The 22578-nt window shown below is 37.4% G+C and overlaps 2 protein-coding genes across 7 annotated transcripts in view; both read left to right on the forward strand.

Moving 5' to 3' along the window:
* The window catches only part of LOC119774932 (adenosine kinase-like), a 230162-nt gene extending 215357 nt beyond the window's left edge, over window positions 1-14805 (forward strand). For 2 of the 3 annotated variants that reach the window (XM_038272710.1, XM_038272708.1), the window contains 2 exons: window positions 13796-13882; window positions 14051-14805. In XM_038272710.1, the coding sequence (XP_038128638.1) occupies window positions 13796-13882; window positions 14051-14175 (212 nt within the window). In that variant the 3' untranslated portion in view covers window positions 14176-14805. The remainder of the gene's footprint in view (window positions 1-13795; window positions 13883-14050) is intronic. The other variant, XM_038272709.1, reaches the window with a different exon arrangement.
* Window positions 14806-21837: 7032 nt separating this feature from the next.
* Window positions 21838-22578, forward strand: part of kat6b (K(lysine) acetyltransferase 6B) — a 32258-nt gene continuing 31517 nt past the window's right edge. For 3 of the 4 annotated variants that reach the window (XM_038272678.1, XM_038272684.1, XM_038272683.1), the window contains exon 1: window positions 21838-22108. The gene's annotated coding sequence lies outside the window, so the exon portion shown is untranslated. The remainder of the gene's footprint in view (window positions 22109-22578) is intronic. The other variant, XM_038272685.1, reaches the window with a different exon arrangement.

The following is a 22578-nucleotide window of genomic DNA, read 5'->3' on the forward strand; positions in this document are numbered from 1 at the left end:
TTGCTTTAGATTGGGGGTGCAAAACACATTGAAAACATATTAAGTCTTTCTCCACAATAATTGCTACATCAAAGGACTCTTTACAAGTACCTTTTGACTATTAAAGAGATCACATTTGACTCCTATTTTATATTCACAATCAAGGGCAAAATCTGCACCGGAAAGTGGGATGGAAGAAGAAAAAAATGCAATAATAGGCCAGCAGTAATTAAATCTTTAACTGCCAACCCCTTTTTCCATTTCAACAATAAAGTACAGAAAAGGGCATCTTCTAGGCAAATATTATGGGTAAAAGGGTTCGACAATCATATTCCAAGTGTTAAAATGTCACATATTTCATAGGAGTAATTATTTTAGCATTTACTGTAGAATAAAGTCTGCTGTAGATGCCTACACTTAATGATGAGTATAGTACCCTGAGATACTTAATTTCACCAAAATGAGAAAATATGCATGATTACATCTCCCATCATTATGATATTTAACATTGTCTTCTTTGGTCCACATGATGCCGCAGGTTGTGGCAGGAAGTTTGATTTCTGGTCTCTTTCTTCATGGAGGTTGCATGGCTCCCAGTGCATGTGAGGACTCAATCGCCCTTAAGTGTTAGCGTGTGTCTATGGTTGAATGTTTATTTTATAGACTGGCGACCTGTACAGGGTGTACCCCGCCCTGAGCCCATAGGCTGCTGAAGATGGGAACCCAGCCCGGCAAGACCCCGAGAGAGAAGCAGTAGAAAATGGATGGATGGATCTTTTCTTTGTTTGATTGTCTCATATCTTGCGATCATATCAGAGTGGCCCAGTCACCGTCATAATCAGAAGTCTGTTTTGGTCTTAGTTTACTGTCCAAAAACAATGTTACGCTACAGTAAACCGACACTCATCGAGCAGTACCCAAGCTCTACCTGAACATGAATCTGATGCCCACTTCCCTAAGTTTTATTTTGTTGTGTTATTGGCTGTTACTGCTGTCACTCCTGAGAAGCTCACTTTACAAACATCTGATGCACCACTGAATCAGGCCTGTGATTGGATGGTCACAGCGCTGAAGAAGTTGAGGAAACGAACATAGAAGATCTACTAGAAAACACACTGAACTTATATATATAAAAAAAATAACTTGGTCCCCCCCCCACTTCTGAAATCAAAATTTTGTCCATGGGTCTAGTCAAAGTAGAGGTTGAATTCATTGCTCTTCAGACAAGCGCTTCATTCATCCTGACTAAATATGAGCTTTTTACCAAATAAGTACAGCCTTTAGATGTGCTACCGTGGTAGATAATACTCCAAACGCTCCCCAGTTCTCTTTTTAGGGAAATCATTTTTTTCTTGTACTTCATAATTTGCGTTGGTCTATAAAATGCATTAGAGTTTGTGGTCCTAACATGACAAAATGTGAATACTTTCATAAGGCATCAAACATCAGCTTGAAGAGTCTTTCTTCCCAACTCTCTGGATGGATCTCAGCTGCTGATGATATTTCGCCTGTGGTTTCAGTAATTTTGGGCATATGTCCTCTTTTATATAACTCACTTGCGAGCAAAGACGCTGGTCGTGATAGGGAAACAGATTGAATGTCAGCTCGCTTCTAACCTGTCACGTTTGCCAAGAAATGCGGTGAGGCTTGCTTTCCTCTCTGAGGCCCAGGATTTTGGCCCAAACACAACGGGAAGCGTTCCAGGAGGAGGAAAGTTTCTCACATAAAAATAAAAAATGTTTCCCTGAATCTCTGTCGAGCACTTTAGCTAAATATTCATGTGTAGCTCCCATTCACTCTGTAGTGAGAGCAGCATATGAAATGAACTCATTGTTTTACTTGTGTAGATGATTAATTTGAATGACTTGACAGCTCAGTGCTCTACCTGTCAAAGCAAAAAATATCGAACGCTGGAACACAAGTGATATAGCTTGAAGTAATCCAAATCAAAACGCTACTGCATATGATCATTTTTCAAAAACGGTTGAAGTCCTCTTATTTAAACAACTTTTTTTTTCTCTTTTTCATTAGAAAGCATTTACTCAGTCACGGCTATGCCGAGGGTTGTCATTGCCAAAGAGAATAGCCAGTAATAAAGGACTTAATTGATACTCATTTCAAAGAGATGGCTGCTGAAAGAATTTCTTTTAATCACCACCATTCAAAAGCTGTAATGAGGGAATTATGAAGTGTGAATTAACAAAGCACACGATTATACAGCACCTTACGAGAAGGAATTATTTGAATTCCTTTGAGTTTTTATTATTTTTGTGTTCCTGCTGCTGCACATTACCTGTCAGAGCACTGCCTTACAAAACTCCCACATATTCACCAGCAATCTGGTCCACTGTTTTTGCCAGAATAAATTGAAACGAACAGCATTAGGTTTAAAAAAGCGTGCTGCGGAGGTTTATTGACTGAAAAAAAATATATAAAAAAAATAGTTGCCAGACTCATTATTGTGAAATGTGAAGTGAGTTCAGTGAAGTGATGTTTCAGAAGCTCTGTGAGCCAGTAACAACAGAGTCAGAGGGTTCTGGCAGCAGGATCTTTTTATTTAATTTTTTTTTATTTTCATATTTATTGCCATGTCCAAGGCAGATTTTTGCCAATGAGGTCTTTGTTAAAGACAACGAGGGAATTGTTGGAGTGTAACTTGAGTTGACGTGTCAGTCAAATGGAATATTTTGCATCAGTGAGGTTGTGTGAACTTTCCCCCAGCAGCAGAATACAAACTGCGGTCATGAATAATGAGAAATATTGAAGGTGTAATGTACCATGATGTGCCTTTCTCAGAAACGCTCTGGAAAAGTCATCAGCGATGTTTCTAAGTCAGAAATCAGAAAGTGAGGTTCTGTTTGATCCTTGAATTGTAAATCCTTTTAATGTCACTTCTGGAGTTTTGACATACAAATGGCCATAATAATGATGTTGGTTGAACTAAAGTTGTAAAGAAAAATCCCTCTACATGTTAATTATTTTGATGAAGAAGAAAAAGTGGGTAAAAAAGTGTTTAAAAATAAAAACCTTGAAAAGTGCCCCCTTATAACTCTTGAAATCTATAAAACACTTTAAACAAACACATTTATAAGGCATCCACGGTGGTAGAATGGCCATTTGAGAGTAGCACTAATTGATTATAATTTTACCTAAGTAAAAACATAAAATACAATACTGGAAAACTACTCCTGAAAGTTTTTGTTTTTTTTGGTTTGTGTAGCTTGCTTCAAAAAGTTTCTCAAGTAAATATGAATGCATCTATTTACCACCCACCTCTGACTCCAGGTCATGTTCTCTTAGACAAAAGGTGTTAAACTCCAGTCCTCAAAGGTCAATGCCCTGCAACTTCTGGATGTGTTCCAAGTCAAGCACTTTTAAATCAATCGGCTGAATTACCTCCTAATGCACTCAAGTTCAGAGTCCTGCCAATGGCTTAACTATGTAATTTCTAAAATACCGGCCATTAGGGACGGGTGTATTTTTAACAGCGTCCATGCGAAGGAACAAAGGGTAAGGGAACACAGGTAGATGTAGAGTATCTAATGTGTTCCATTGTGGCTATAGTTTCCAAACTTAAATATGTGCATCTAGTTCTCCATTTCCAACTCGCGTATGTTGGTGTATTGAAGATGTGATGTAGCAAAGGGCTGTTCTGTAAAATCATGCCACGAACAGCGTATAATGCACTGCTTTTTTTAAATAGCACAGCTATTTTGGGGTGAAAGTGTGGTACTTAAACTAGTCTTCAGTGTCAGAGCAAGGCTTTTTTTTTTGCTGCGTCACAGTCTTGTTTTTATTTCTTCCCAAGCGTCTATGAATTAGATATCAGGGCTTCATGAGTGAGCCCAGTAGACAAATAAGTATTAGTTTAGTTTATAGCGAAATAGAAAAAAAACATAGGTTTCACTTTCAGTCTTAAGCTTCCTGCATGCAGAGGTGAGAGAATCTTTATCAATACAGACATATATAAGCAGTGCCATACTTCGAGATTTGAGCAAATGCTAGGTACTTTGTTTGATCATATACGTTAATATGTACCGTTACTATAGATACATATGTATATATGCCATACCTACTCCACACTTTACACAAAATAAATACAGTTTCTTGACTACTGTACTCTCTTATCATAGTATCGCATCTAACTTTCACTCTTCCTTGTTGTTTTGATTCTCTGTCTCGCTAACACAGCTGATCGCACTGCTTTGCATAAGAAACATAGCCAACATCCCTTTATTTTTTATTTTTTTATCTACCTCTTTTCTGCTGCACTCCATGAAACTTCACTATAAAATACAAGGTTCACCGCCAAACACTGTGGCAAGCTCAGTGCAGGCTGCTTTTGGTCTGAAAGCCGAAACAGCTTTTCAAGTTCTAGTCAGTCTTCTTGAATCTAACATCAATTTATTTCAGTGAGCTAATTTTTTTTTTCCAGTAGGAAAAACATGTTTGGTGCCAAAGTTTTTAAACAATGTCAATCTATTTATTGGATGACCATCGTTTAAAGGGCACTCTTGGCATTTTAAGCACCATTGAAATTATCTGCTTCTACTTTCATCCTGTGTGGAAAATCCTCACATTTCCAGACATGTTTCAAAATAGATTTCGTCAAAAGGTCTCAACTTGTTTTAGGCTCTTTCAAAATCCCATCTTAGAAGACTCAAAGGTCTTCCTTCGACCTGAGCCAGTTAGAGCTGATAAATGTTGACCCAATTAAATACTGACTTTATGAACCAATTTATAAAGCTTCTATAAAGCTGATATTTCACATAACCAACATGTTTGGTTTTTTTTTTCAGGCTATCCAATGCAGAGTTTCTGAGTTCTTTAACTTTAACAGGGAAGTATTACTCATTGCATAATGGTCTGAGTAGAACAACGATGGTGTGAAGTTTAATCAAAATATCTGTTAACAAATGTAATTAGGACTATGAGGCTAATCGGTAACGCTTTCTTTTACAGTACATCAACAACCATGTAATAAGATGGTAATAACCTAGCAATTTACACTATATTATAAGGTAAAAAGAAAAACTTTTGGAGAATTTTGGTAAGTACTTTGTTTCAAATTTTAGGCAGAAAAGGTTAAACTCAGACTTCTTAGATTTCAAACTTTTATTACCACATAACTCATAAGTCATTTCATCTGCAGCAATAAATCAATGTGTTATCTAGTAAAATGCAGTTTATTTCTTGGCATATAACAGAAAACCAAACCTAGAAGACAGCAAGCCAAACTTCAAAACTAAACTCTCTTTTATATGTAACCTGATTTCAGTGTTATAATGCTTTATTTAGCTGATCATAAGTTACAATTTACCTTGTAATCTGGTGGGAGGTGGTGGCCAATAGTAGAAACTGTTATGTTGTAACCTAATGGTAACTACCCAGTCAATGTCTCCATTGTTTCATAGTATAATACAATTGTAATAATTACATGCCAGTAATTATTACATTTTCGGGTTATTACTAAATAAAGTTTTTCTTGTTACAAAGTAAAATAGTGTGACTTGCTATGTTATTACCATATTATTATATGGTTATTGATGTACTGTAAAAGAAAGTAAAAGTTACCAGCTAATCATGCTGAAGGAGCCAGGGAAACTTCCAAGATAAAACTGCTGTGCACCTGAAACTCAAGGATAAATGGCATTCTGCGGAAGAAAATTAAAATCATACTTTGGACAGAGCAGATAGATGGTTTTAGAGAAGAGTAAAGGAATTTATTTACATAAAGCAAGAAAAACAAAGTAGGTCTTAAACAATTAATCATGATTAGTTGATTAATAGTAAATGGCCTGTACTTATATAGCGCTTTTTCAAGTCAGGAGACTTGACCAAAGCGCTTTACACTACATTCAGTCATTCACCCATTCACACACTCACGCACTGATGGTGGCAAGCTACATTGTAGCCACAGCTGGCCTGGGGCTCACTGACAGAAGCGAGGCTGCCGTACACTGGCACCACCGGGCAGGTGAAGTGTCTTGCCCAAGAACACAACAACACTGAAAGTCGGAGCAGGGGCTTGAACCGTCAATCCTTCGATTTTAGGGCAAACTCCTACATCTTTTTCATCCTACATGGCATCGGATGGAAAAAATCGTCAACTAATTTAGTAATTGATTGTTTACTGGAGTCTAAAACTTGCCTTTAGCTAACACAGTAACACACTTAAAGCAGTAACTATACCAAAATTGTGGAAAAAATATATATATATATTTTGCATTTTAAATGGCAAAACGTTTTCGTCTTTCAATATGCTCTATCCAGAACTCCACAAGTGAAAAAGTTTTAGTTTCACCTGGTTTCATTCTGTAAAAACTTTTCTTTAAGGAACCTTTTGCTAAAGTTTTAACTCTACAAACAACTGAAAATATTTCTCCTTTTTGTAGGTGAGCAAAGATCTGTCAGTAAGTAAATCTATATCAATGTACAAAAAACACCCTTTTGTTAGGGGTGTTCCAATCTGCATTAAATCAAAAGTGTCAAGCATTAGTAGGTGTGCTGGATGAGCACAGATAGCTCAAATTCACACATTTTTATTTTATTAAAATATGAGGAACTGCATTTAATTTGTCCTAAAATATGCATTTTACAACTTTAATAAAATTCTCAATTAAACATAAAAATTCAAGGTTTATTTATTAATTGCACAAAGATGAAAGTCGGATTTTATAAATAACTGCATCAGTTTTCAAGTGGTCTTTTATTTAGGACTGTCAGTTTTTAATTTTTGCCAGTTATTAATGGGTCAAATAGATATAAGTTTGGACTTTTAATTTCTATAGATGTAAGAGAAACATTTTTCCACCTATTCTAACCTAGCATTCTGTGAATTACAAGGACATCATTTAGTGGGATTTTTTTGACTGAAAAATGTTCACTGGGTTACTTTGGTATCCTTGAACTAAAGCTACTGTAAACAAATGCCTTTAGAGGTTACCAAATTGTTACAGAGTTCACCTAAGTGCAACCTAATATCAAAATAAATATTATGGTAGATCTACAGACGTACAACAACAAACCATGAAGAGTCTGTAGAGAAGTACTGAAAGAAAACCTGCAAAAAAAACTTTGAATTAGGGTCACATTTACCTTCCAGCATACAGCAAGAGCAACAAATGGAGGCTTTAGATTCATGCAGGATCAGGCCTATGAAAAATGGCACAGTCAAAGCCTTGAACTACCGTATTTTCCAAACTATAGGTCACTTCTTTTTTCCCATGCTTCGTACCAAGTAGCTTATAAGAAGGTGCAGCTTTTTTTTTTTTTTTCTTAACCGCCAGAGGAGGAAGTAAAATTAAAGAATAAGGGGTTAATTTTCATTTAGCACAACATGCTAGCAGCAGGCACCACAGAGGACAAATGTCGCAAATTCACACATTTTGATTTAGTGGGTGCTGCTTATAGTGAGGTGTGCACTATAGTCGGGAAAACACGATAATTATTTCAAGTTTGTCTAATAGTATGTCCATATATGAATATGTGCCAAAAAAAAAAAAAAAAAACATTGCTAACACACACCCCTCCATCAAAATATTATACAACTTTAGCCTCCGACCTTAGATCCGCCCTTAGTCCAACACACCTGAGTCAAATGGCTGAGTTACCTGCTCAGTATGCAGTCAGTTCCTTGAGACTCCTCTTAATAATCTAAATACATGATTCAGGTGTGTTGAACCAAAGGCAAATCCAAAAGTTGCAGGATCTCATTAGCTGGAATTGCCCACCCCTGCTCTACATAGAGTATCTAGATGCAGTGAAAGCATTGAAGCCGGGGGTGGGAATCCAAATGCATGGCACCTTTTCAGCCTTCTGTTTTAAGATCTTGTATAATGTCCCTCCACTTAATTTCCACATAATCTAATCTATAATTTCCGTCATAATCTACTTTGTGTTGGTCTATCAAGGCTTTATTGAGATTAGTGGTTGTAACATACCAATAATAAAAGTTTTAATACTTCTTAATATAAAATCGGGCCTCCGATCCTCGTCCGTTATCTGGCTGTGATTCTCATGAGATCACACCCTCCATATCAGCCTTGTTGCATAACAAGTGCATCCGTTTCAGCCTTTAAAAGATGCACTTTTTACCGCTGCAGAGTTTGTTGAATTACCACGACCACATTGCACAACTTCAGTTCCCTTAACAGCAGTATAACTGACAAAATAAAAATGTATTATAAGCACACATTTAACATGTGGTTAATCATTTCAAGGGGGAGGACGGTTCTCAGGCTTCATCTGTGGAATTACTTTAACAAAGTCTTTATGCTGTTAATTAGCGGATCCTGAAAGGATTTTTGTTATATTTTAATTTTATTTTCTTTTTTATCAGCCAGCTGCTTCCTTTTAACAGGAATTAGTGCTGTTAGGAAAACAGCGTTGAACTCTTAATCTAATACATGATTGGTACATGATCTGTTACTCAGCCCTCCTTAACACATGGAGCTTCAGCTCCTTTACTGAAATCAGGTGTTCAGCTGCAGGTTTATCTTTACCTCTTTAGGGCAGGAACTTTGGTGCTTTTAAAAATTGATAAGGTGCAGAGTCGTATCCGCTACTCTGATCGTCTCTGAGCCCTTGTCACATAGCAGGGAGCCTCATTAAACACATTTTTTGTAGTTTCTTTTACTTTTTTTTTTCTTTCTCGTGTTCTCCTTAAACTCGCAGCGTCTTTTCTCAATAAGAGTTCTGTCAGCCCCCTCCTGTTGCTTTCATCCAAACGTCAGTCTTTTGTCTCTGACACCCTCTTGAAGGTTCACGTCTACACCGGGGCCCTCGGATTGTTTGAAGATTGTGTGTGTGGTTTACACTGTTCTGACATAAGTTGCTGATTTAATGTCACTCTACACCTCAAGACTTTGTCATCTGGTAGATTTTTGTTCCTCTTCCTCCCACCCCTCTCTCCACTTTAAACTCAAAGCATCTTTGAAGTTCACACACGGCTGATAATTGAGGCGGTGTGTGATCCTCTGAAAATAATAAAAGACTCTCATGTTATGGATTCAGTTTTAAAGTGAAACCACTACCCTGACCTGGCGCTTTGTGTAATCCTGTAATCCAAAACAGTAGGCTCAGAAGGCTTGTCCACTGTTTCAGAAGTTAATATTTCCCTTAGATGTCCATCTCTGTTGTATTTGGTCCTTCACAGAGAAGAAAAAATAAAAATAGAAAAAATAAAATTACTTGCCTCCATTTTAAACTGTTATTAAACTGTTTCATTTGCTGTATAACATTACAGTCTTGAGAAAGTTGAACAGACCATTTTTTGCATCCATCCATCCCATCCATCCATCCATCCATCCTCTTTCGCTTATCTGGGTTTGGGTTGCAGTGGTAGCAGCTTCAGGAGGGAGACCTAGACGTCCTTCTCCCCAGCCATTTGAGCCAGCTCCTTCCGGGGGAATCCCAAGTTGTTCCCAGGTCAGCTAAGAACCATAGCCCCTCCAGCCTGTCCTGGGTCTCCCTCTGGGTCTCCTCCCAGTGGGATGTGCCCAGGACGTCACCTGGGAGGTGAGATGTTTCTGCCAGCCTGGTTCTGCTGGATGTTTCTTCCTGTTAAAAGGGAGTTTTTCCACTCCACTGTCGCTACAAGCACGCTTAGTGTGAGGGATTGCATCCGACTCGATGCAATCAACTGGTTTTCCTTAGACAGAAAACGTTGAATCAATTTTACTGTACGATCTGGTGAACTGTAAAGTGCCTTGAGATGACGTGTTGTGAGTTGGCGCTATATAAATAAATTGAACTGTACCAGGGAGACGTCTAGGACGCCCTATAACCAGATGCCCAAACCGACTCAACTGGCTCCTCTCGACGTGGAGGAGCAGCGGCTCTATTCTGAGTCCTTCCCGGATTACATGTAATCCTTAAAAGAATAAAATATATTTTTTTAAAAAGGGAAATACACATAGCAGTATGAAAATGATTGTTAATGTTTTTCGCGTAGGAAGAGGTGTTTACATTTCTTTTTCTCTCCACTTCTTCTAGAATTGCAAACAAAACGTATTTTAATAAGGTTTTGCATGATTGACTACCATCATCTGTTGCACAACTGTGATGAGGAAGGAAAATAATACTTAGTTTTCCACAATTTTTTAAATGGTGTCCAAAACTAATGAGGGCTGCTGTCACTATGATTGCGCCAGATGATATCAAATGCAAATAACTGGAAAGTATTGCTAGGCTTTCTTGTCAGGAGACCAAAGATGGTGACTGTGGAGAAGTTGATGAGATTCACAGCTCAGCTCAAGCAACAGGATCACTAGATGTCAACTCAACATAACTGCCTTTTATGGAAGAGTGCCAAGAAAGCCAGTCTTGAGAGAAATAGAGATTAAATCCTGTTAAATGTACAGTAAATCTATATGGAACAATTGGTTTACTCTCTGACTAAATGCACCTTTAGATTATAATAGATTTTACTTCTACCTGAAAGGAGATTGATCTGCCAGAACTACGGCGACCATAAACATTCAGTCAGAGATCCGATAAAATGGTTTGGATCCAACTGAAAAGCTGTGTCCAAATCCTTATTAAGGCTTTGTTCAGTGAAAAAAGTATTGACACAGGAGAGAAGTTTATTTTAAAATATCCAAAAATAGTTCCTCTGAACAGTTGTGCACTTTCTTTTGTTTCAATCTATATGATAAAATCTCCCAAATATGTATGAAATATTTTGGTTGTAGCAAAATGTGAAAAGTCCTAATAATGAGATACTTGAGCAATAAATAAAATCAGTCTTTTGTCCAAATCTGTATAGTATTGCTTAGGGTTGCATATTTGTGTAATATTTGTGTCTAAGTGCAAAAATTTACCAATGATCTTTTTTTATTTTTGCAGAGTGAACATATAAATGCCAGTGTTCCTGTTTATCTGATCTAATGTATTCCAGATTTAAACTTTTGGATTCAAAGATTTCCTCATATTTCTATTTCTTCTTGTGAATAGTCTAGCTGAAATGTGTCGTTACACTGAAGAAAATTAACTTAATTTTGTTGTGAATTCGCATTTTGCAACATTCTTTGGTCACAAACCACAAATTCCTATAAATTTTGGGTGGATTTTATGAAATAGACCAACACAAGTTGGTGCATAATTTTGCTGTAGAGTAAAACTGATACAAGGACTTAAAGCGTGCTATGCATTGATATTCAGTTTTCCCTAGCACCCCTGAAATAAATCTACTGCAACCTATTGCCTCAGAATTCTGCCAATAGTTTACACTCGTAATGAATACTTATGTGAGCAGTTTTAAAAACATGCATGTAAACTACTATCCAGGCACATTTTATGTTATATGAGTGCAGATTTAATATTATGAGGCCCCAAATATATCACAACTGTGAGTCAATGCTCCTTTTCTGCCTTTTTTTTTTTGTTGTTTTTATGCGCCTATCCCCCTTTAATCACATGTGGACCTGTTTCTATAAGCTCATGTCAACTTTTGTCACTTCAAAGGCATTACTCCCCAAGACAAAGAACTTTGTCTGTTATTGCATGTTTGCATTTTTGGCCATGAGACATTCCTTACTTACTAGATCGTCTACCTGCGTAATTTGAGAGACGACCTCAGAGGTTTGTTAAAGATTATTATTAGGTGCATTTCCATCATGGTATCACATCAGAAAAGCTTGTTGGAAATGGCATAATTAAAAATCACCGCCTTAAATTCACTAAATTGTACTTATTCTAGCTTGAGGAGGTTTTCGTGAGAAAGAGTTATTGCACAAAACTGGAGATGGAAACCCAGCTTTGAGGTTGCAAACTTACCTGATGTTGAGTTATCATTCCTTTCTACTTTGTTTCCAAATTCTCCATCAACACATAAAATAGTCGTTAGATTTTTTTCTGGTTTGAAAAAGCGATAAACAGTAACAGTAGCTGTGTAACTCAAGAGTGCTGGGTCCATCGCTTAAAGGTACACTATGCAACCGGTGTTGATTTTCCAGCGAGGCTCCCCCCAGAGGGCGAAAGTAAAATTGCACTGTCGTAAATATGCACAGCTGTTCTCCTGGTTTCTCCGTCAAGCCAGGCGCGGTTGTTTTGAGCTTAGCAGACAGGCGAACACAACGAATGCACACACTGGACGCAGCTGGCGCGACAGAAGCAGCGAGTTTACTTACAAAGTCAAAGGTTGACGCGCGTCAAGGCGCAGCAAAAGGTCCCGCGGCGCGTTTTGAGCAGCAGGCGCAGCGCGTCTGAGCAGCTGAAGCAGCGCGTCGGGCGCGTTTAATGCTACGTTCGCTTTTATTATCCTGCTGCCTGCAGTTTGGATTATTTAGATGAAAAACACCTACCAGCTGCCGCGGTGAACCGCGAGGAGGCGACCCGGCCAGAGGCTGCTGATGAAGGGATTCCTACTGACAGCGCACCGCTGGTATGTGGGGGTCTGAGCGGCTCCGACAGAAAAAATATTGGAAGGCAGGATTGTAATCTGAATGAACTGACTGCACTGATTACGTTTTCAGGTGTATTTTCTCAATTAAAAACATATTAAAACTACTTTATTCCCAATGATCACAGCAAATATAGCTGCAAGGCAGAGAAAGGATAGTGAAGCTCCGCCCAACGCGCGTCAGACACACTTTTGCACCGCGCAGCCAGAGCAGCAAACGTGCTTCAGCCGTGCGTCAGAACTAACTGGTACAAGCAGCAAAAATGAAGCAGCAGTAGCGATTTTGCTGCGTCCGGTGTGAAAGCAGCACTGCACAAAGATCGCCACTGTGCTAGCAACGAGCATGCTTTTAACTGGGGGGTGTAGCAGTTCTCGCCGTAAAGCAAGACCGACTCTCGCGAGACTTCTGAGCCTGTGGGTGCGAGTCGGTGCTCCTGCAATTGCAAGTGCGGTATTTCCCCCACAGACCACCAGGGCGGCCGAGAATACCTTTGTTCAACCTGAAATGACTCATTATGGAACACATTAATTAACTGAAAAATGTTGCATAGTGTGCCTTTAATGAGTCATGTGACCCAAACTGCTGCTTTAAAATAGTCTGAGCTCCACCTAAACATGAGAGCTAACTACAGTAAGCTTAAAGTTTTTATTAGGCAAAAAAAACAGAAATTAATCTCACTTGATTGGATATATTGTTGGTACTTCAATTTAGGATTTAATCTGGAGAGATGAATGTGGCCTTGTTTTTACAAATAACTTTATGACGTCTCGATCTGCCGCTTCAAACCAGTCTGCTATCAGATTCAAAAACACATAGGAAGACCTTTAATTTTTTGATAGTGCAAAACGTTGAATTTACAGGTCAAGCACTCCTATTGGCTAAAAGTTACACAGTGCTGCTTTAAACTACATCCCCATAAACCCGGTTTATACAGTTTTAATGCTAAAAAAGGGAATTTGGGGGTGAGTTACACTTTAAACATGGCTGTTGCAGCGTTATGCTGCAAAGAAGCTGTTAGGAGTTGATTGGAAGATAAAAAAAGGAAACTGCTTCAAGGCTACTTAAGCTGGGAGATCACCCTCCACCAGAACAATGATTTTAAACATGCAACCTATCTGAAATGTATGTCCAGATGCTCTCCATCTAAACTGACCAGTCCTGAGGTATTTACAACAAAAATTGTAGGATTGGTAAATCTGTAGAAAATATTGTCACTAGACGTGGTACAAGTTGGTAAATAAACAAAAAAAAAAAAATTAACAACTAATTAAATGTTTTCACAGTGAGTTTGTCAAATAATTCTTGTTGAAATTCACTGATTCGTGTTTTGTGAAAACATTTTGAAATTTTTCAAGTTCTTTAGAGAATTTGCAGGTATTTCAAGTAACAATAATTTTACTCCCTGACCACAGGTGATAAGGTGACCATGTTTCCTGTGTTGGACATCGACCAGAATGAAATTGTGGATACCAACGGAGCAGGGGATTCATTTGTTGGAGGTATGAACATTCTATGCTAATCAGCTTACTATAGAATTACCATCATAAGGGCTTTTTTTTTAACAACACAAATGTTTCTATGGCTAACACCATAAAATCAGATTTATTCTGAAGTTCTTTGACTCTGAAAGACACTGATGACTTACCTCAGTTTGTCTTCCTCCTCAGGATTCCTATCTGCACTGGTCCAGGAGCAGCCATTGGAGGAGTGTATCCGGGCTGGACACTATGCAGCTAACGTCATCATCAGACGTGTGGGATGCACCTTCCCAGAGAAACCCGATTTTCACTGATGGATCCAAACTTTCATTCCCACAAGATGCTTACTGTACTGATTTGTATTCTTCAGGGTTTCGCCATTTTCGATTTCCTGTGACTGACGTTATCATAATAAATGCTGGAGCCTGACTGTCTTATCAGGCTCTAATAAGCAAATAAGACATTGTAATTTAATTTAAACCACGTTTTAGCTTTGCATATTGAATGGTGTTTATCTGTAAAGCCATGTTCATACATAAGATTGAATTAGTAACATAAACTGTATATCGTTCCATTGCCTTTTATTTTCATGTGGTAATTTGAAGGTACTCTACAATATAGTGGAAATTTATGGAAGAAACTAAAAAAGTGATCATACTGTGGGAACATTTCAATATTATCTCAGGAGAGTGATTCTAAGAATATGGTTTCTTGCTCCCTTCACCACTTGTGACCACGAAAGGCAAACAAACAGCCTTACAATGCTTTTCTCAACTGTTGCTTACAAATTCTTTGAAATGTTATTGATTAGCCAGTCACTAGTGGCTGACTTCTTCTGTGTTTGACTTTATGAGCCCTGAGGTGATTTTAGTGATGCAGAAGAAATGTGTTTACGGTTATATCCACATAAATCGGACCCCCTGTTGAAAATTTGTAAAAAAAAACCTTTAAATGAATATACTACAGTAACATAAAGTCATGATTTTTGAAAATACAACCCAAACTTTATTTGGGGAAAATTCATTTAATTAATGTTTGGATCATTTAAGTTGATTTAGCCATGAGCTATGTAGGAATTAACTGCTGAAAGATGATTAACTTTCAGTTTTCTTCTCAGAAGCCCCAAGATTTCCATTTAAAATGTCAGTGAGTGTAGCACTGCTTATTTATTTTATGAACAGATATTTTCTAACAGAGGATATTCTTTCCTATTAAATTAATGTACTAAAATTAAAAGGCGAGTAATGCTGCTACAATAATAGATATTTATTAAAGGTCTTTATACAAATCAGGTGTGTGGATAAGTGTAGAGGGCACTGTAATAATTGAAAGAATCAATGCAAGCTTACATTAACATAAAGTCTCATTAATGCTTCCTGTAGCTGAAGGTCTAATACTCTGATATAAAGATTCCCGATTTGCAGCTTAGCTGCTGCAAACATCATTAATAAAAGTACCACAATAGTAGGCATTGCATTCTTTAAGGGGCATATTTTATCATTTTATACCTTTAATTTAAACTAAAAAAAAAGCAGCTAGAAATTTGTTGAAGTGTGGTGATGCTAAATTTTAAACGCATATTTTTTTGCATCATCGCATGACATATTTACCACTAGAGGGGCAATCATGGTCCAAAAAAAAAACACTAATTAAAGTTTGTATAGTGAGGAGTTACATGGTGATCTATCCAGAGTGGAGGAAGGTGTGTTCTGTGTGGCCACTTGGATACTTTACAATCTGGCACCCACTAAGAGATTTAAAAGCGCACCATCTCAAGCCTAGACCAGCTGTATTTTTTGAAAGAGGAGAATTAATGCACACAACTAAAATCACTATTCAAAAAAACAATTTCTGCAAGTCTCAGTTATTTCCACATCATCAGTAAATGTTTTACTCATGGGGTTTAAACCACCACATGGTAATGCTGCAAAAATATCAGAGGTATTCTGAGGATGCAGTGATCATATAACAGGTTAAAGTCACAGCAGGAGCTCAATAATGTGACTGAACTGAGGCAGTATTATGTTGACAGCATTATATTGTTATAATGCAATACATGGATATCTATGCAATAGATGGATATCAAAAGATGTTTTGGATGATGGGGGATCTAAGGTAACAAAAACACCCACATTTACCTCTATTGTTAGGGCCGGGCTATTTTTCCCCCCTCCTTCAGTTATTGGTTGTAGCCATATCATTAACTGTTTTATATCTTCTTTCTTTGTGTTTGGGTTGTTTTCTACTCTTAAATCAGATTCAGATTAATGTTAAATGCTGGGTGAAAAACATTTCCTAAAGGAATGCTATTATTAGTGTATGAAGAAAAAGTTGTCCCCTTATTTTTGTTTTTCTCTTTGCTACATTGAACACAGACATGGAATAATCTTACTGATAATGATGCAGTTGTAAATGTCACACCCAAAATTTGACCTGGTTACAAAAGTGCTTTCTGATGTAAAAATGTTTTTAAAAATCACTTTTTTGGTTTTGAAAGACAACAAAAAGGCTGTTTTGGATTGAGTGTTTTGTTTTCCTTTTTTCTTTTTCTTTTTTTTTGCTTTAAAAGCTATGTTGTTCTTTTAAAGTTGCAGTTACAATAGCATCAAATTGGAAGGTTTTTCATAAACAAATAAAAAAGATTTTACAAAACAAAGCACAAGTAGTTTTTGAAGTCCTTATATTTAGTCAGCTAGACACCCCAATCTTGCATTATGGGAATTGTAACCTAGAACTGTGTAAAGACACCCAGCCTCCCCTCACCCCCATTGTTAGTTTGGGTCCAAACTGGACTCTGTCTGCAGGGCAGCTGGAGATCATTTTTCTCAGTTTAAGGGATTAGTGGTTGCTCTTCGCCACGACCATTAAAGGGACCTGAAAATTAGGCTGATCCTTGGTACCCAGCTGTGCCGTCGCTGGGGGTTGGAGCCTGGGATCAGAGGGAGCAACCCCCTTTTACCCACCAGCAGAAACTGTTGGCCAGTGTCTCAAGTGTTTGAAATAATTTGGCACTTATCTCTTTGACTGCAAAGGATGAAAATAACAGTTTTTGCTTCTATAGAACAGATTATGTCCTAGATTTATTTTTATTTTTTTGCTTTAACACACAATATCAAACCAGATCTTACAGGTAAAAAAAAAAAACTTTCGGCAGTCAAGATGTTACTAATAACTCCAACTCTCTCCTTCAATCAGCTTTTTTTTTTTTTTAAGGTTTTCCACAGATGCGCTTTGAAAAGGGCGGCCATTCTGATTGGACAAGATCACACTCCATGGCAGCTGGTTCATTTGCTTCTCAAGATGACAGATGGCAAAACACAAACACAAAAAGAGAGAGAGCCATGATTAAGTAATGAGGATGCCTGCCACAATGGGGGGAAACTACTTTTCACACTTTCACTGACAAACTTTGGCCCTGCTCAGTCAACACAGATCTGAAAACCAAAAATCTTAAACACACTTTATCAGATTTTTTTCATTTAGTTTAAAATTTGTAATTTTTATACTTTATTCAAAACATAAACTTCAGTCCACTTTGCAGTGACACATTTTTTCATTTAATTACATTCTCTAGATCAGTGACTTCACAAACGCACATATAGATATATTCACTGTTAATGATGAAGATGCTTGCAAAGGAGTAACTGGGGTCCTGGCCAGTGTTTTGCCCCGCAGATGGGCAGCAGTGTTTGTGAACACCAGTGTGGCAGTTGGCAGGAATTGAGGGGGGGAAGGGCAGACTGCTATGGCACATGCTCCAATTCAAATTATCCCTGGACCCATGCAGCAGTGGAGGACCTGCTGGGGCCCAGGGTGGCATTCATTACAGCCAGACACAGGCAGCTTTTTTTTTTTTTCTCTCTCTCCTGGTCAGTCTCTTTATCATGACGCCAGCCCATTAAAAGCTTTCAATTTAAATTCTCCTTATTCATATTTCACCTGCCTGAATTTATATATTTTTTTAATTGGCACTTTTATTATTTAATTGATTGGTATAGATGTCAAACAGTGTGCAGAAAAAAACAAAAACATAAAAGCCTTACAGTTCAATAAACACGTCTCAATGTTGATTACTGAAAATGGATCTTAAATTAAAGTTTTTATTTTTAAAGAGTAATACCTCACTTTATTAGGTAGATGGGCTAAATTGTTAAAGATGGATAGCAAATATTACGATCACAACTTATTGAGGTTCAAACTGAAGATTCAATTAATGTAATTTGACAATTGAAACTAAAGAAAATACATTTTTGACCTTTCTGTAGGAATCTCCACATTTAACCTAACTTCCAGTGACTGATATTATGAAAACACTGATCACATGAGGAACAAAACTTAAAGAGTAACTCAGCATTTTGAAAAAGGATGTCATACTTTACCCTAAGTTTAGAGTACCCCTCACTTTGGAGGCTGTGGTGATTATAATTCTTGGGTCTACAGAAGGATAATTGTAGGGGCTTATGTCTGGTAAAGGATTTACAGAGATCTCAATGGAGGTTTTAAAATCAACCACTCCTCTAACAAGTTTACCCTGAGAGCAAACTGCAAGATGCTAAAAGAAATGTCTGAAATCTTCAAAAAAAAAGTTACCACCAGCCATATAGCAGGGTTTTCAGAGTAGGGTGTTAAAGTCCATGCTTATAAAATCAGACTATAGAAGGTAAACTTTCTCAAAATGTGTGCTCTGTAGTAAAAACATGAACACCAAACTGAAATGTATATTAAAATCTAGACAAAAAGAATGATTTCTGGAATATTGTTCTTGAAAGGATAAATCTAAAGTTGTTTTTTTGGGGGGGGGATATCAGAGCAGAGCAGATGTTTGCTGTTCTTAGTACACCATTGCAGTAAAAATGAAACAAAAAACTCATACCAACTGTGAAGTACGGAGGTGGAAGTGTCACAATGTTTGGGATGTTTGGTAAAGCACGCCAGCTCTACACGGAAACAACCATGAGTTATACCGTGTAATGGAGGGGGATTGGAAAAAAAAGTTTATATCCATTTTCTTGCACACTTATCCCAAGTGAGGTCGCAAGGGGTGCTGGTGCCTATCTCCAGCTGTCAACGGGTGAGAGGCAGGGTACACCTCGGCCAAGGTCACCAAGGCAACACAGAGACTAACAGGACAAACAACTATTCACACACACACTCACACCTAAGGGGACTTTAGAGAAGCCAATTAACCTAACAGTCATGTTTTTGGACTGTGGGAGGAAGCCGGAGTACCCAGAGAGAATGCAGAAAGACCCCGGGCCGGGAATTGAACCTGCAAGGCAGCAGTGCTACCCACTGCGCCACTGTAAGACCTGAAAAAAAGAAATGCTCTGCGGCATTATCACCCCATACAAATGAGATACGCTTAGAGATCAGAAGGTCGGGCTGTTTCAAAGGGCAGATTTCTGTAATGTAAAAACAAACAGTTCAATCAGGTTCACTAAAATCTGAAAATAATTTATGTCTGGATTTTAGCTGTAGCATTCAAATGTCATCATTTGACGTAAGCATAGACTATTTGTCTATGTAAGATATTATACCCATCACTGTTCCCAACAACCTCAATAAGTTGTTACATTCATGCTGATTTTGCACAGTTTCTACCTTAGTTAGTTAAATAACATGCTGCTGTCATTTTGCACATCTCTGATGTTGCTGCTATTTTCAGATAATGTGAAAATGTCCATGTTTGTTATTGGTTATTTATTCTCCAGGTTCACGGTTTTTATATTTTTAAGACAGTATTTTATTGTTTATCTTTTAACTCTCCACTATTATGTTATTCTTATACATTTTACATACCATTTTTTTTTATAATCTTTTGGCTGCTGTAACGCCAGAATTTCCCTGGAGCTGGTGGTGCAGTGCTTTGGGAAATGGGTTCTTTGTACTCTTTTGGTCTGTTATTACTTATGATCATGTTCATCCCTTTAAGACCAGTGTGGATACATCTTTTGAAGGCTACTTTCAGCAAGACAACACACCTTGTTGCAAAGTTTAATTTGGTATCTTAGAACAGACGATGATTTCCCTGTACACCAATCGCCTCCACAGTTTTCAGATGTTAATCACAGATCACCTTTGGGATGTTGTTGAGCAGGAGATTCTCATCATGGGTTTCCATCTGACAAAACTGATAGCTACTGTTTGAGTCGTATTATATCTTATCTCTGAGGACCATTTCTGATAACTTGTTGAATAGCTGCATTTTACCTCGAACTAGCAGAGAGCACTTATAAAAGATCGGTCGGTGGTATTAAACCAAAAAGATGAAAAACTAACTGACTGATCTGATTCTTCATTTTGGTTCAGAATACGTTCTATCCTCCTTTATGGGTTATCTTATCAACTTTAGACCCTAATGATGTTTAAATGACAAGATTATTTACAAGTGTATTAGATGGTTTAAATCAGTCACTGAATACATCTCTACAGAAGAGCAACTCTTTCATTTGAGCTCCTCTTCCAGCACTGTGTATGTGTTTGTTATCTGATGAGAAGTAACCAATTATCTCCCTAATTACATCCGCATTACTGCATGAGAAATTAGCTTTCTGGTATTTCTTTTGCAGCTAGAGTTGAGTGAAGGGAGCACTGATGAAAAAACTGAAGAAAAAAAAAGGAATCGTAAATTAACACTGCTGGTTTTGCTTTATCTTCAGCTTTGGTGGAGTTAATTAACCGATTAGAATGTGAAATTTCCTTTATGTCAATTGCAGGAAATTGCTTATTTAAAAATTAAAAAGTGTGCCTATCATATTTACATATTTATTTAATGGAAGTTTAACATCCCCATGGGTATTTGATGCTTAATATGTTACATAAATAGTAATAAAAAGATAATAATGAGATATGTACGGAAGAGGATTAGGGCCACTGGAAAAAAAACTTTACTGATTTTTTAATTTTATTTCAGTATAATATGAGAAAAAAAATCAGAATTCTGACTTTTTTTTCTCAGAATTCTGACTGTTTTCCGACAGCTAACAAACATGTTAGCATCAAGCTGTAGCTATGTCTGTTTTAAAAACTAAACTAGCTCTCTTGTTTTAATCACTTTCTGCTTTTCCATTAATGAAATAGCATTACCGGGGACCCCTCTGGCACATAAAAAGTCACCTAATTCTGTAATTTTCCACTAATGTGTTACTGGCCCTCCCAAACGACTCACATATTTGTCAGTGAAGCTGAGTGCTCCCACATCTCTTGCTTCATGGTGCCCATCTACATTAAGGTCCAAAATTCTGAGATAAAAGTCAGAGTTCTGTGATTAAAGTCAAATTTTTTTCTCATATTACACTGAAATAAAATTTAAAATCAGTTAGCTTTTTTTCAGTGGCCCTAATCATCTTCCGTAATGTGGGGACTCATCTGAGAAAAAAGTCAAAATTCTGAGAAAAAAGTCAGAATTCTGAGAAAAAAAGTCAGAATTTTGAGATTAATTCTGAGATTAAAGTCAGAATTCTGAGGAAAAAGTCAGAATTCTGAGATTAAAGTCAGTATTCTGAGATTAAACTCAAAATTCTAAGATTAAAGTCAGATTTCTCAGATAAAAAATTCAGAATTCTGAGATTAAAGTCAGAATTCTGAGATTAAAGTCAGATTTCTCGGATAAAAAAAGTCAGAATTCTGAGATTAAAGTCAGAATTCTGAGATTAAAGTCAGATTTTCTCAGAGAAAAAAAGTCAGAATTCTGAGATTAAACTCAAAATTCCGACTTTTTTCCCCCATATTATAGGCTACTGAAATAAATAAAAAGAATCAGTTAACTGTATTTATTTATTTTTCAGTGGCCCTAATCCTCTTCCGTAGATATGTAAGAGGGAATAGATGTGTAAAAATGTCAATGTGGGATCATAGATGAACGAGGTGGTGGAGTGGGAGAGAAAAAAGAGTGAAATTGTCAATATCATTGTAAGGAGCGCACTAAAAAAAAAAAAAAAAAAAAAAAAAAAAAGGGGCGACGGTCCGCTGCGCTGAAGTAAAGGGATGTCTACAGAGGGAGAGGAAGAAGAAGAAGGGGGAGGGTACCACTTTGTCACAGGCTGCTATGTAGATTAACCTTTCAATTAGTTGTTATCAGGTCCTCTCCATGTCTCGGCGAGAGCTTTCCAACCTTCGCTTTTAACACGTCAAAAGAAATAAGAAAAAAATCCCAGGAAATCGCTCGGATACGTCGCTTCGCATTTTACCCCGTTCGACGCGATAAAGAAGAGGAGTACCCGAGAGAAGGGGGGAAAACTTGAAGAGGTAAACTACTGGCAAATATTTACCCCTTTTATTTCTCTATTTACCGATACACGCTCGTCCTCGCGCGAAACTTGTCTTTAATTGTTTTGTTTTTTTCTAGGTTTGCGCAACATCTAGGAAGATGATCTATATTGTTAACGAGGCTGTAAAATGTTCTACATGTGAGCGGAGAGTTGAAGCTGAATAGAAAAACGGGGCTGGCGATACATTATTGAGAATAAGCGGTGTTAACTTGTATTCCCCTGCTGAATGCTTCGCTCTTCCTCCGGGCTCTTTTTATTTGTCCTCAATGGGAGCTATTTGAGAGTTAATGGTGATAAAAATAATTCTACTTTTTTTTTAAATCAATGTTTGCGTTTTATAACATCTCAATTCAGCGTTATGTAATTTAAATGTCAAATATAACCGAGGAGGAGAAATAAAATAATAATAAAAAATAATGCACAAGGAAAAAAGGCGACAGCTTAGGT

Source organism: Cyprinodon tularosa, unplaced genomic scaffold, assembly GCF_016077235.1.
Source record: "Cyprinodon tularosa strain WSP-4 unplaced genomic scaffold, ASM1607723v1 ctg84, whole genome shotgun sequence".
NCBI lineage: Eukaryota > Metazoa > Chordata > Actinopteri > Cyprinodontiformes > Cyprinodontidae > Cyprinodon > Cyprinodon tularosa.